We start from the raw sequence: 12,930 nt of genomic DNA, 5'->3' as shown, positions 1-12,930 counted from the left end.
CCTGGCCAGAACAACATCCTGGCCAGATAATAAAGTAATGCCTTGACTCTCTAACATTAAAATGTTGGAGAGTTTTTGTTTTTCCTGCAGATTCAGTGACACCTGGAGATGCCCAGCGGGAGTGACTGTCCTGGGAAAGGTCTCTTCCCAAAATAGCATCCCGTGGGGATTCCAGGCAGGTATTCCCTGGACACCCCTGGGTCTCATCCCTAGCATTCCAAGACCTGTTGCTTCTCAGGTAAAGAAAGAACAAATACAAAAACAAAATCAAGACCAAACAACAACAAAAGAAGAAAAAAAAACCCCAACCAAAAAAACCAGACCAAACAAAAAAAAAACACCAAAAAAAAAACCCCAAAACCAAACTAACCAAACAAAAAAAAAAAAAACCAAAAAAAAACCAAAAACCCACAAAAAAAACCCCCAAAACAAAAAAATCCACCACACCCCGAGGTCAAAAATAAAATGTTATCAATTCTTCTCGTGCTTTTCCTTATTCTCTTCCCTATGAGCAAGCACTTGCTTGGAAAACGGGAATGGCATTGTACAGCAGGCACTGTGAACACAAGGTGGCAGGATTAAAAAGCACAATTTAGAAAGTTATATCCCATAAATGTGGTGATACAGAACTTGTCTCGTTGGGCTCACACTGAGCACGAATAAAGTCTTGGAAATAGGGGAGAAACTGCAATGCTCTTCTCCAGTGCAGCCAGAAAGCAGGATGATATTCCCAGTGAAATTGCAATAAAAGCTCAAAAAATGAAATAAATTTAAAGAACTGAGAATTAGAAACGATAAAGCAAAGATGGGGCTGATTAGCTTAAGATCTTGTGCAAAACCATTCCTGAGGAATTCAGATGCTGAGGAATACAACTGCTCCTAATGAAATGTAATTCACAGGATAATTCTCAGTAGGCATTAAAGTTCAGCAGATCTGGAGTCAAGAAAACACTCAGCAACCAACTTAAAACTTATTTACTGCTTTAAATAAAGAAAAGGCATCAAAGTCTGGAACGCTCACAGGAAACAAAAACAATTCATTGCAGACCTGGTGTGGTTAAAACAGAGGTAGCTTTAATGCTGCTTCAGTTAAAAACACGTGGAGAAGGATTTCAGTTCCTCAATTTAAACTAGAACAGTCTGAAATCTGTGTAAACAATGAACAACACCTCAGCAGTGTCTTCTGACCATGCTGGTGCTCGGGGAGAAGTTTCTCCTGGTGCTTCATCTCACCAGTTTTGTTCTCATGACGAAGTCATTCATTTAATTTGTGGAATCAGAGAAGTGAAAGGACTTCAGGAACTTTTCTCTGGATGAGGAAACCCTGGCAAAATCCATCCAGCAGTTTCTGATGATCAGACAATAAAATTAAAGTGTTGATTCGATTGATTCTGTGCTCTTCATGCTGCTTCCCAATCTTCACATGGGTGGCTGCCAGGCCATCCACGAGATGAGTTTATGTGTCTTAAAAAAATAAGCTTACTCTAAAGGCCCTTAGAGTTCAAGAAAATCAGTTAATTTAAAAAAGAAATAATGTGCAGAGAAGAGGAAAAAGCAAAGCCACAGTCTAAAAAATAAATATGTGGAAATCAAGGAAAATAAGGAGAGAAGAGCCTGTTAAATTTAAGAATAATTGGAACAGTTGCACAAAAAAGTTCATTCATATGGTGCATGAAATGAGGAGAAGGAGCAATTTATATAGAAAAATAATTCTTTTAAGTCTTTGGTAGCAATGAATTCTTCAGATTTTTACAGTACTTGTATTCTAAAAATAGTTTTCTATTATTCATGTAAGTATATTTTATAATTTATTTCCTAGTGTAGTTTATTAACAAAACATAGAAAAGCCGAAGAGAAAAATTCAGAAAGAGATGAAAAAAATGTCTTATCCGAAGGCACAAATATCTGAATTGAGTCCACTCCAAGACATTTCTGTATTTGGCTACTGGGCTCACATAATACCAAATTTTCCAGCTAGGAAGTTAGTTTTCCCTTGGGCTGTTGCATTCCTGCCATCCCCTGCCCTGGAAGGAGAGTCCATGGTGGTGTATCTGAGCTGAAAACCCCCAGCAGTCACTGAGGCATCCGTCAGGAACTTCAGGGTCATGACATTGCCTGCCACAAGGAAAACAGAAATGAAGGTTATGGGTTTGGGTGGCATCAAAATGGGATGGTTCAGATGGATTTTTTTGGTTTTAAGTTTTTTTTTTTTTCAGATATATTTTTTAGCTCTTTCTTGCTGAGTTTCTGAGATCTTTCCAGCAATCCACTGGGTGTCTCTGATTCCAAGGTGGGAGGATTACAGATCCTGGAAAACCAGGCAGATGTTCATCTCAGTCTGCAGAGCCCAGAGGTTGAGGAAATTTTGCTTTAATGTCCTCTTCAACCCAACCCCTTCCATTTTTCTGTGACTCCAGGAATTCAATTTTTCTATTCTCTTTCTGATGAGTTTCCACACAGAATATCCCTAGACTGTCCCGAGGAACAGAATCCAATCCCAGGGGACAGTACCCTCTAATTAGGCTGATTTACATTTATTTAAAAGCACTTAATTGCCTTTTTGATTTGCTATAAGGAGTGCAAATACATTACCTGTGCTAATGATGTCATCTGGCAACTCATCTCCACAAAACCTGGAAAAACATGGAAAAGGTGAGGATTAAATTATGCAAAACAAGAAAAAAAGCAATTTAACAAGGGGTTAAGGGAGCATGGCCCAAGGCTAAAAAATGAAAAACATTGCAAAAAACCCCCTCAAACATTTAAAATTATCTGTAAAGGCAAACCAGAAGGGCTTTATCCTTGCTTTGCTGTCCATGATTTGCAGAGAGGGTGTGAAAAGTGGCAGGAATTAGGAAATGGTTTCTATCACTTTTTCTGCTTTATTTTTTGTCCCGGAAAATTAAGGTACTTCATACCAAAATATGACTGATAAAGAGTAAGGAAAACTGTAACACTGAAGAAAAGAAAGTGAAAATTAAGCAAAGAAAAAACAATCTAATGAGTGAGGTGAAATATAACTCTTGTTGTGATATTGTTAGAAAATGACTCTGTAGCAGACAGTCACTTAAATATATTTTTGTTGACAGTTTAACATCTTTCTCCTTTTAATTAAAGCAAACACCAAATGCTGTTTGAGGTTGCCTAGAGAATTAGGGGTCCTTCCTAGAGAATTAGGATAAGCAGAGAACTAAAAAGTCTTGCAGCTGTCTTTCATCTAATTTAACAAAGCAGAAAAAGGCAAAGCTCAATTTCCTGACACTCCTAGCAGGTCAGTGTTAATGACATTGAAGTAAATTACCAGGAAAGATAAATCAGGGAATATTGCTACAGCAACTGGGGGCATCTCAGTGGTGCTAATGGGATAAGGTGATAGTGTTCTTCTGAAGGAGGGACAAATTAAACATTAATCTGCATATTAAAGCTGGCTGTGCTTTACCTGCCCACAAAGCCATTGATGTCATCGTAGCTGTCATAAATTTCCAAGAAATCAGCCATGCAAGCAGTGTCATCCTCCACATCAAACTCCAGGAACTGCAGGTGGATCCTCTGGCCATACTTGACTCTGATGTGCCAATAGCAAATCTGATCGTTTTCATACTCGTTTGGGTAGCCTGGTGACTTAAAAACATGCTTGGAATCTGTGAAGACACCACCACACTCCTTTCCTAGGAGAGAAATAAAACCAGAAGGGTTTAAGAATTAATTCTGGCTGTGGTTTGAGTCTTCAGGCACTTTGACCCAGGGGATCTGTGGGAAATCACACAGGAACATGCAGAGGGATAAAGCTTCTCATGTATTCAGGCACTTGGTGAATGCAGCCATTCCTAGCTTTTGGAAGAGGATATTTTGGAAGCAAGAGGTGTGATCCAAAACTCACTGAATTCAGAGGAAAAGCTTTCATTGATTTCAGTGGATTTGGGGCCAGAGCTGTGTGTTTTGTGTAAAAGGCATTTGGGATTTCTGGCTCTGTCAAGCTTTACAGCTGTACTTGCAAGTCACACTGACACTCAGGTTCATCCTTTCTTCTTCAAAAACCTCTTGGAAGTGTGTCTTCTACAAAAAAAGGCTTGTGATCACAGACACAGTGTTGTACTCCTGTTGTTCCTGCAGCTCTTTGCTCCCTTCGGGATAAAAAACACTTCAGGTTTGATTCAGTGGCTCTGTGGACTTTGCCTGACAGTGGTGCTGACCAAGCTGGGGACCTCATCCTGCCTGAATTTGGGGTTTGTCCCAGTTCAGAGCTGGGGAGAGGGAGGTGCTGTGTAAAGGCATTCAGGGCACAGCCCTGGAGCAGCCTGGGGTAGTGGGAGGTGTCCCTGCCATGGCAGGGGTGACACTGGGTGGGATTTAAGGTCCTTCCAACCCAAACCATTCCACGATTCCATCGTTCTGTGACCACTGCCAGGTGGGATGAACACTTCAAACACCCAAACAGATCCACAAGTTCCACCTGTGGCCTCCTGGAGCAGAGCACAGGCTCAGTTCAGTCAGAGCTTTGTCTCTGCTCATGTCCCACCTGCAAACAGCCCTGCCAGCTCCCCAGACCGTGACCACAAATCCTTTCAGAGCTGGAGACTCCTGTCTGTGCAGTTCTGGCTGCTCTGCTTTCCTTTTGTGCTCTGAGCAAGCAGTGTTTGGCCAGCAGCTCCCTCAGGCTCAGAGGAGAGGGCTGATGGAGGAGAAAGTCACATGCAGAGATTCTGAGGGCAGCAGTGATTCTCTCGCAGCTCTCTCTGTGTGAGGAACATCTGGGAATGGCCCCCACCCCACCGAGCTATTTGATGAACACAAACAAGCTCCAGCCCTGGGAGCACAAACAGAATGAGCACAGCTGTGCAGACGTCATGGACAAGGCTGACTCTGCCTCTGCCAGCTAGGGCAGAGCAGCAGCAGAGCCAAGGTCAGCTTTGCTTCCCTCCTCGGTGCCTCCTTGGTGGCTGCTTTTTCCATCTGCCCTGCTAAATGAAGTGACACCGAGCTCAGCTGGGCCAGTGGCCACGGGAATATTGCAGTCACCTGCAGGGCAGGCTGGAGGGAATGGAGACATGGCTCTGCTGAGGTTCTTGTCAGTCATGTTTGAGCTGTGGTCTGCTCTGGAGATACACTTTATCCACTTTTCCCCATCTAGTTACACACAAGGCACTGCTGGGAGCTGCATCTGGTGGGAGTTTCAGTCATAGAATTACAGAATCCCACACTGGTTTGGTTGGAAAGGACCTTGAAGCCCATCCCATCCCATTCCTGCCATGGCAGGTACACTTTCCACTACCTCAGGCTGCTCCAAGCCCTGTCCAGCCCAGCCTTGGACACTTCCAGGGATCCAGGGGCAGCCACAGCTTCTCTGGACACCCTGTGCCAGGGCATCCCCACCCTCAGAGCCACGAATTTCTCCCTAGGAGATGCTCCTAAGAATGCCAGTCCCAGACATGCCACTCCTTTTCATCTTCTATCTTAGCCACAAAAAGGAAAGAATAAGGGTTAACACTAAATTTTGCTGGATACCTGGACAATGGTTCCCATGTGAAACCCCTCAGATTATTCAGATGCAATTTGGGCTAAATGCAAAGCCTCACCCCAAAGAGGACACCCCCAGCAGCTGTTGGCACTCACCGTTGGGGTTGTAGCAGTAGGCATCCCACCTCTCGCTCCTGTTGAGGCGAATCCCATAGTCAACAATCCCAGTCCTGCCAAAGCCACAGTTGGCTCCAGCTTTGACTATGGGATAACCAACTCTGCCCTTGGCCATCCAGCCAGCAGCACACACGTGGAAACCTGTGACAGAGGGCAAACCAGACGTGGATGGGATCAATCCCAGGCAAGAAATGCTGCTTTTTATTCAGCAAAGTCTGATGGCTCAACGAGCTGGGTGTAATTGGCCTGATAGAAATTGAGCTACACGGAAGAATGGGACTTTGAGAGGATAATTTTAAATAGTGAGGATAAAATTGAATTGTGTTCTCCACAATGTGATTACTGGTTCTTCATCTGAAGCCCAAAATCAAATGCAGATGGACTGCACAGTCAGTTTTAAGTGCTCTACCAGCACTTGTAATCAAATTATCCAGTGGATGAGTTTTCCAAGGGTGTTCTTTGTTTCCCTTTTGAAGTCACACAAATTTCCTCAATCACATCTCAAGAGTTCTCAGCATGAAGTTCTAAAAATACATAAAATACTACGGACAAATACTACAGACAGCTAAAATCCCCAAGTATTTGCTTAAAACATTTTTGATTTAAATTTAAATACCTGAAATGCCTCAAGTATTTCATGCCAAACAAAATGATCCCATTAATGCACTTTGTGGCTGAGAACTCAACCCCAACAGCCAAAGAATGCAATGCTGTTCACCCTCTGGTGGAGACCCATCCAGTGTTTTCATGGAGAGGAACTGGAACAAATTTGTGGCATCTTAGGGCTCTGAGCTCCTCAGAAGAAACAAAAGTGCCCTTTTGACATGTGTGCTGCTGCTGGGAGCCAGCTTCTGACTCAACAGCAGAGGGAAAAAAATGTCTCGAGTGAAGGATATTTTCCATTGTTTTCCCAGCGCTCTGAATGAATGAATGAATAAATAACTTATTAGGAACCAACTGGAAATACAGTGGACCCCTCACTCAGCTGCACTTTCACTCCAAGCACAGAACTCATTCCCTTGCAGTGAAAATATTGTGATGGAAACAAAAGGTGTTGGAATGAGTCCAGAGGAGGACATGGAGCTGATCCATGGGCTGGAGCCCCTCTGGAGCCAGGCTGGGAGAGCTGGCAATATTCACCAGGAGAAGGGAAGGATCCAGGGAGAGCTCAGAGCCCCTGGCAGGGCCTAAAGAGGCTCCAGGAGAGCTGCAGAGGGACTGGGGACAAGGGCTGGAGGGACAGGACACAGGGAATGGCTTCCCACTGCCAGAGGGCAGGGATGGATGGGAGATTGGGAATTGGGAATTTTTGGCCATGAGGGTGGTGAGGACCTGCTACTCCTCACTCTCACTTACCAACGGGGCAAACCATCAGCAGCTTAGACAAAAACCCACGGAATTCTCACCTCTCCCAGCCCCAGAGCTCACAACAGACACCAACACCCCACTGCCCACCCCGTGAAGGAGCCCCAGCAGAGTCCCCTGCCCTTTTCCACACCTATTTTCCTCGCTGCCTCCAGCTGCTGGTAGGTGGCCAGGTGTCCTCCCTCGTACTCACACACGGCCTTGGCCTCGGCGTAGGTGAGGCGGTACTTGCCGGAGCGCGACTCGCGGTGATACACGCCGGCCGCTCGCTCTGCGGGACACAGCGGGACAGCGTCAGGGCTCTGCTCTCACCAGCTCCAGCATTCCCCCAGCCCTGTGTGGGACTCACAGCTAGCCTGCCTGTGCTCACTGACATTGCCATGGTGCAAGCAGCTTCGTAGTCGTGAGGAACAGAAGTGAGAAAGCAAAAGGAGACCAGGGAAACAGCTTGGGATGTGACACCTGCGAAAAGGAGTCTGTTGTTCACAGAGTATGTGTGCTAGGAATAGCCCATCCATGATGCTGTACAATAGCTTCATGGCACAAATGTTAGAAAATAGTATAAAAGAGACTTTGTAGTAATAAACAATGGTTATGCCTCCCTTTCTACTTGGCCTGGAGTTGTGTCTTTGTGTGTCGTTCCTGTCTCAAAACAGCACCAGCCCTGCACCTCGGGCTGCTCCTCTTCCACGTGGAGAGGGAAAGTTCAGCTGAGCCTCGTGGGAAGCATCAGGAAAACTCAGCCCTCTCTATCCCAAGGGATATGCTTGCAACCCAATTGTAGGATTTGGTTTGGGAGCAGTTTAGAACAGAGCGAGTCAGTGCTTGGAGAGTTTGTGAACAACAGAAAATCAACAAATGCTGGGAAGGTCTCCCCCGGGATGACTCCGAAGGCAGTCGTTATGGGAACGGTCTGGAGTCAGCATCCCGAGCTCTGTGTATCCTGTCTGACTCGGGGGAAGCTCCTTCTGGATCCCTATAGCAGCATCCTGCTGGCTCCAACTCCAAGAGCCCTTGTAAGATGAATCAGAGCTTTGTTTTGAATCTCCAGAGAAGTGAAATCACAGCTACTTGGATAGAGGAGAGGCAGAAATGAAAGGGGAGAAAAATGTGATATAAAAATATCTGAGCGTGTGTCACAAAGGGCAGGACCAGAACAATTGCTGGCTGACATTTCTGCTGCACAGAAAATTAAAACACTTTCTTCATTATTTTTTTTCTTTACATCTTTTTCAGCATAAAGCAGCTTTCCAAGGAAACCTAGAAACTGCCAGTGCTGCTACAAGTTTTCTAATCTTTGCATGTTGCACTTGTCTGGTGCCATATGTATGGAAATCTGTCTCAGAGGCAATCTGCATATCTAATCTGAACGGGCTTTTTGTTTAGGTCTCACTTATATTTAGCATAATCTGAGAGGAATGGCTGTTTGCAGCTCTCCCCAGCCGACGTGACTGAGAAGAGATGGAAAGCAGGGAGCATTTCTACAGTAGTTGTTTGTAGCAGAAAAATAAAGAATGTATTTTCTAGGGACATGCTTGGAGTCAGTGCTTTTTGGCTGGGTTAGGGTAGTTTTTAAAAAAAGCCACGGTCAGCACTGAGCTGTGGTTAGGAATGGTGAGAGCCCTTAAATAGACACAGGATGACGTTTGCCAGGGTGGTTTTTGGACCTGCAGTCACTGGCCTTGTGCCCAGAGAAATAAATTATGTTGCTGACAGCAGTCTCAGGAGAGGGAGAGCCTCTCTCTGCAGCATCGCTGGGAATGTCACTGGCATGGGCACGAGATAAGAAATACTCCACAGAAAAATCTTCCTGAAGAAGTTCCATGAGCCACAGCAACCCTCAGCTGGGGGATAATGGCACATTCTATTACCAAGCCTCTATTTTAATTAAGGATTTATTCACAGGAAGTATTACTTTTCAGTCACTCGATAGTCTGTCATGTCAAAACTCATGAGAAATCAAGCTAAGTCAGCTTCCAGTGTGTGCAGAGTTGGGGATGCTCTGTTGGATTGGGAATGCTGGACTGTAAAGCTGAGTCCCTCAGTGAGCAGCACAGTGCTGGGCATGGCTGCACCCTCCAGGGACAGCCTGGAATCCACATTTCAGGATTTTCAATCACAATTATTGATTGAATCAATAATTCAGTGCTTTGTTGGATTGGGAATGCTGGACTGTAAAGCTGAGTCCCTCAGTGAGCAGCACAGTGCTGGGCATGGCTGCACCCTCCAGGGACAGCCTGGAATCCACATTATTGATCCCTGCAGGGCACAGGGAAGGGAATGGAAGGTGATTGGGAAATGCTGATTGTATTCCTTGAGCTGTCAGAGCTGTCACTAAAACCTCACTGGTTTTTGTTATTTTTTTCACCTGGCAATATAATTTTCGAATCTTACCCCTCTAAAGGTATTATCCTTTATCCTAGATCCACTTGCTGCTGAAATGTCACTATGGACAGGCACCACATTTCCCAGGATATTGCTGGAAAGATCAGCCCTTCCTGGTGTCTGAAGGGCTGAAACCAACAGCAGCACCCTGCAAGGAGCACCCAGCCTTCCTCTCTTTTATTCCTCTGCAACATAACAAAAGTAGCCTTTGGACAAACAGACCACACACATCTACTCTCCCCAGCTCAGAGATTTGCTGCTGTGCTGCCTCCCTGTGCCTCAGTTAAAGGACACAGCATTCCCTAACAGAATATCCTAATTACCTGATGGGATCTTGCATTGGCAATTTTTGGCAATTTTTCCCCCCCTCCCTCTGAATTCCATGTGGTGCTGTGCAGGCAGATAAACTCCATCATCAAACACAGGCCTGGGTCAGAGCATTGCACTCCTTAGCTCTTCATTTCCATATTTAAGTCCCTGGATACACTTCCATACATATATTCCAAGGAAAATGCCCATGGATTGCTAGTTCTGGAGGTGAGCTCATGGCCGGGTGGGCAAACCTGCAGGAAATGTTGGTTTTTCTGGCAAGCACAAGCACATGCCAGAGAGCCACATGGCTGACAGGACCTGTTTCTCCCAACTCACACTTCCTAAAATGCCTCCTCGGAGCCCAGAGGCAGCAGGATGTGCAAGGACAGTGACCCTCAGCTCAGCCCCAGCAGCAGGAGGTGCTGAGATGAAGCCAAGCTCTTCTGCACACAGGCTGCAAGACATTTGGCCTGATAAAGTACCTGCAATCTGCAGGGAGCAAATGCTAAATGCTAAATAGAGAGGCATATTTCACTTTGAAGCACAGGGTGGCCACGCAGAGCTGCTGGCATGGGTTCTGCCACTCAGAAAACAACACCAAATGGGGTTGGTGCAGCTCCTAAACCCCCCTGACACACGGGGTGGGAATGGCAATGGAATTCTGCACAGAAAACCTGGAAAACCTCCACCTGTGGCACTAAGAACTGGCACTGGAATAATCCTGTGAGCAAATCCGGGCAAGACTGGGCCAAGCCTCTCCTCAGCTGACAATAAACCTTCGGTCATATCGTGCTGGTGTCAAAAATGAGCAACATGAAAATTCCACTCGCCCCAGGAATACATTCCCAGGGAGGTGATGGAGCCAGCTGCAGCAGCACTGGCTGAGGAACAAGAGAGGTTTTGTGACAAGCAAAAAGGTAAAAGCCAGGAGTGTTTGCAGAGTGACAGTAATTCAGGATTTTATAGATATACATGCTAAAGGTTTGTGAAGGGAGAAGGTAAAATGGGAATTTTCCTATGTTTTTTAAATTTGGTGCTTTATCAGAGGAGATAAGCAAAGCTCAGATGTCACTGTTCAGCCCCAGGTTTTATTCCAGGGAGGGATCCTGCTTTTGATGCTCAAGCACAGTGAGGCTGAGATTGGGGTGACTTCTTTTACTATTCAAGTAACTCTTTTATTTTAAATACAAAGAATGAACCAGACGTCTGTGAATTTGCCAGTTTTATCTTCATTTATCTAAGGTGCCACTAAATTCCATCGGGAATTCAATTAACTGCACTTCGAGGTTCATTTCAATAATGTTATTGCTGTGCTTACACAAGATGGTTCATTTCTATTTCGGTTTGTTTATTTAGAGAAAGCCATCAGTTTTCTACCCCCTGGTTTATTTTTATTTACTCTCATGGTAAATGCTCAGAGGTGTAGCCAAACAGGATTTGATTATGCATTCCAATTAGCCCGCAGTTGCTCCATTTTAAAGAATTCAAAATATTTTTCTTCAATTCATGCAACTGCCCAAATGATCACTGCTACCCCAAATTTTTGAAGAGCAGCCGCTCGAGGTGGAGCCTGGAGCTGCCAAGCTGCTCTTCCTTGGAATTCTCCCCACCCTCAGGAACACCCTCAGGAACTGTGGGATGTCCCAAGGTTGAGGGGCAAGGAGAAGTCATTAAAAATGTGCAGCCGAATGGAAAACACCCCAGACCACTTCTGTGCCTCATTTGTGCTCCCGGTGGCTTGCAGGGTCCTCTGAGAGGGGCTGGAGCCACGTGGAGGCTGCAGCAGCTGGCAGAGTGTGACTCCAGCCCCTCCTGAGCCACCTGAGCACAGCCAGCTCCAGGGATTCCTGAAAATCCTTAGGGAAATGCACAACTTTCTATGGGGGATCAAGGATTTGTAAGCATTTATCTGGAAAACAGAGCACCCGGTGCATGCCTTGATTTTGGCATCTTTTGTGAGACTCTACCCTGAAGAAGTTCTCTGTTGAATTGGATAATTATAAAGAGCTATAAAAGAGCCCTCAGAGCTCTTGAAACCCACTTGAGGTACAAGAAATGATTCCCACAGCATTCTTGTCTTGCCCTTCTGAAATCTCTGCACTGCTAAATGATGTGAGCAAACCAATGGCCCAAACACAGCCATTTCTGCACTTTCCCAGAAACCCAGGACATATTATCACCATTATTTCCACACCATTTAGTTTCATATGCAGGACCCCAGGCATGGCAAGTATGTTCATGCAGAAAGTAATTCATTCCCTTGGCAAATGTTTCTTTTCAGGCTCGTTTTCCTTCAAAACAAAGCAACTGTTATTTAATGAATGCAGTTTTCACTTTACCTCCCGCTGCAGGAAAATACATTCAGATGAAATGTTCTGTAATTGCCTTTTCCTGCAGTTCAGCGAAGCTGTAAAAATTGTGAGCTTGTAAAAAGTGACAGGTAAAGTGATTTCAATCAATTTCAGTGCAGGATTTGGCTGCTATCGACACCCAGCTCAGTTCTGTGCTGCTGGATGCTCATCCTTCCCCTGCTGGACAAACTCTCTGACCCTGCAGCAGCAGCAGCACATTTGCGACCGTCAAGTTATTCCTTACCTAACCAAATGGAGTTGTGCAGCACTCCATCCTTGAAGCCCCACGGCCTGGCCTCGTCCCACAGCAGGGCAGAGAAGAAAAGCAGTGCAATCATCTCCTGGGAAGGCAGGCAGGCAGGCAGGCAGTGAGGGGCTGTGGATATTCCCGGGCTGTGGATATCCCGGGGCTGTGGCTATTCCCGGGCTGTGGCTATTCCCGGGCTGTGGATATTCCCAGCTCGCACCCTCCTGGCTCTGCAGCTGGCTCGATGCTGCTGCAACATCTGGGAGGCAGATCTTAAATAGCGAGCTGGGCTGTGAGGTCAGCGCGGCTGCTCCAATTGTGCTGCTGCGGCTCTTACACAATTCATCCCCTGCGCTGCCTGCAGTGGCCCATGTGACTCCCTGCTGGCTCCCCTCCTTCCCAGCCTGGCCAAGAATCCCTTCCATCCTCACTGCTGCGGCACACACGGGCACTTCCCCGGCCAAAGGCGCTCAAATTCCGTGCAATAAAACCAGGAGCCAGACTATCTGCTGAGAGTGTTTCCAGTCACACCATTTATGGGATCCAAGAGATCCCACACACTCCCTCTCATTCTCATTTAAACGTTCTCTCCCTTTATACAGAATTTGGGTTATTTTCACACTAGATTTATTGTCA

General features: G+C 45.8%; 1 protein-coding gene across 1 annotated transcript; it reads right to left on the bottom strand.

Moving 5' to 3' along the window:
• Positions 1–960: 960 nt before the first annotated feature.
• Positions 961–12,845, bottom strand: TNFAIP6 (TNF alpha induced protein 6). The gene is made up of 6 exons (XM_085067182.1): positions 12,292–12,845; positions 7,133–7,270; positions 5,614–5,775; positions 3,440–3,668; positions 2,593–2,633; positions 961–2,115 (listed from the first exon to the last, which is right to left on the bottom strand). Exons 1-6 carry the CDS (start codon positions 12,383–12,385, stop codon positions 1,952–1,954), a joined length of 828 nt encoding a protein of 275 aa, XP_084923308.1. The 5' UTR covers positions 12,386–12,845; the 3' UTR covers positions 961–1,951.
• Between the last annotated feature and the right edge of the window lie 85 nt (positions 12,846–12,930).

This window comes from Lichenostomus cassidix, chromosome 7 (assembly GCF_008360975.1).
Source record: "Lichenostomus cassidix isolate B80296 chromosome 7, HeHo_3.0, whole genome shotgun sequence".
Classification (NCBI taxonomy): domain Eukaryota; kingdom Metazoa; phylum Chordata; class Aves; order Passeriformes; family Meliphagidae; genus Lichenostomus; species Lichenostomus cassidix.
Note: the sequence above shows the minus strand (reverse complement) of the source record. Positions and strands in the feature narration are given on the sequence as shown.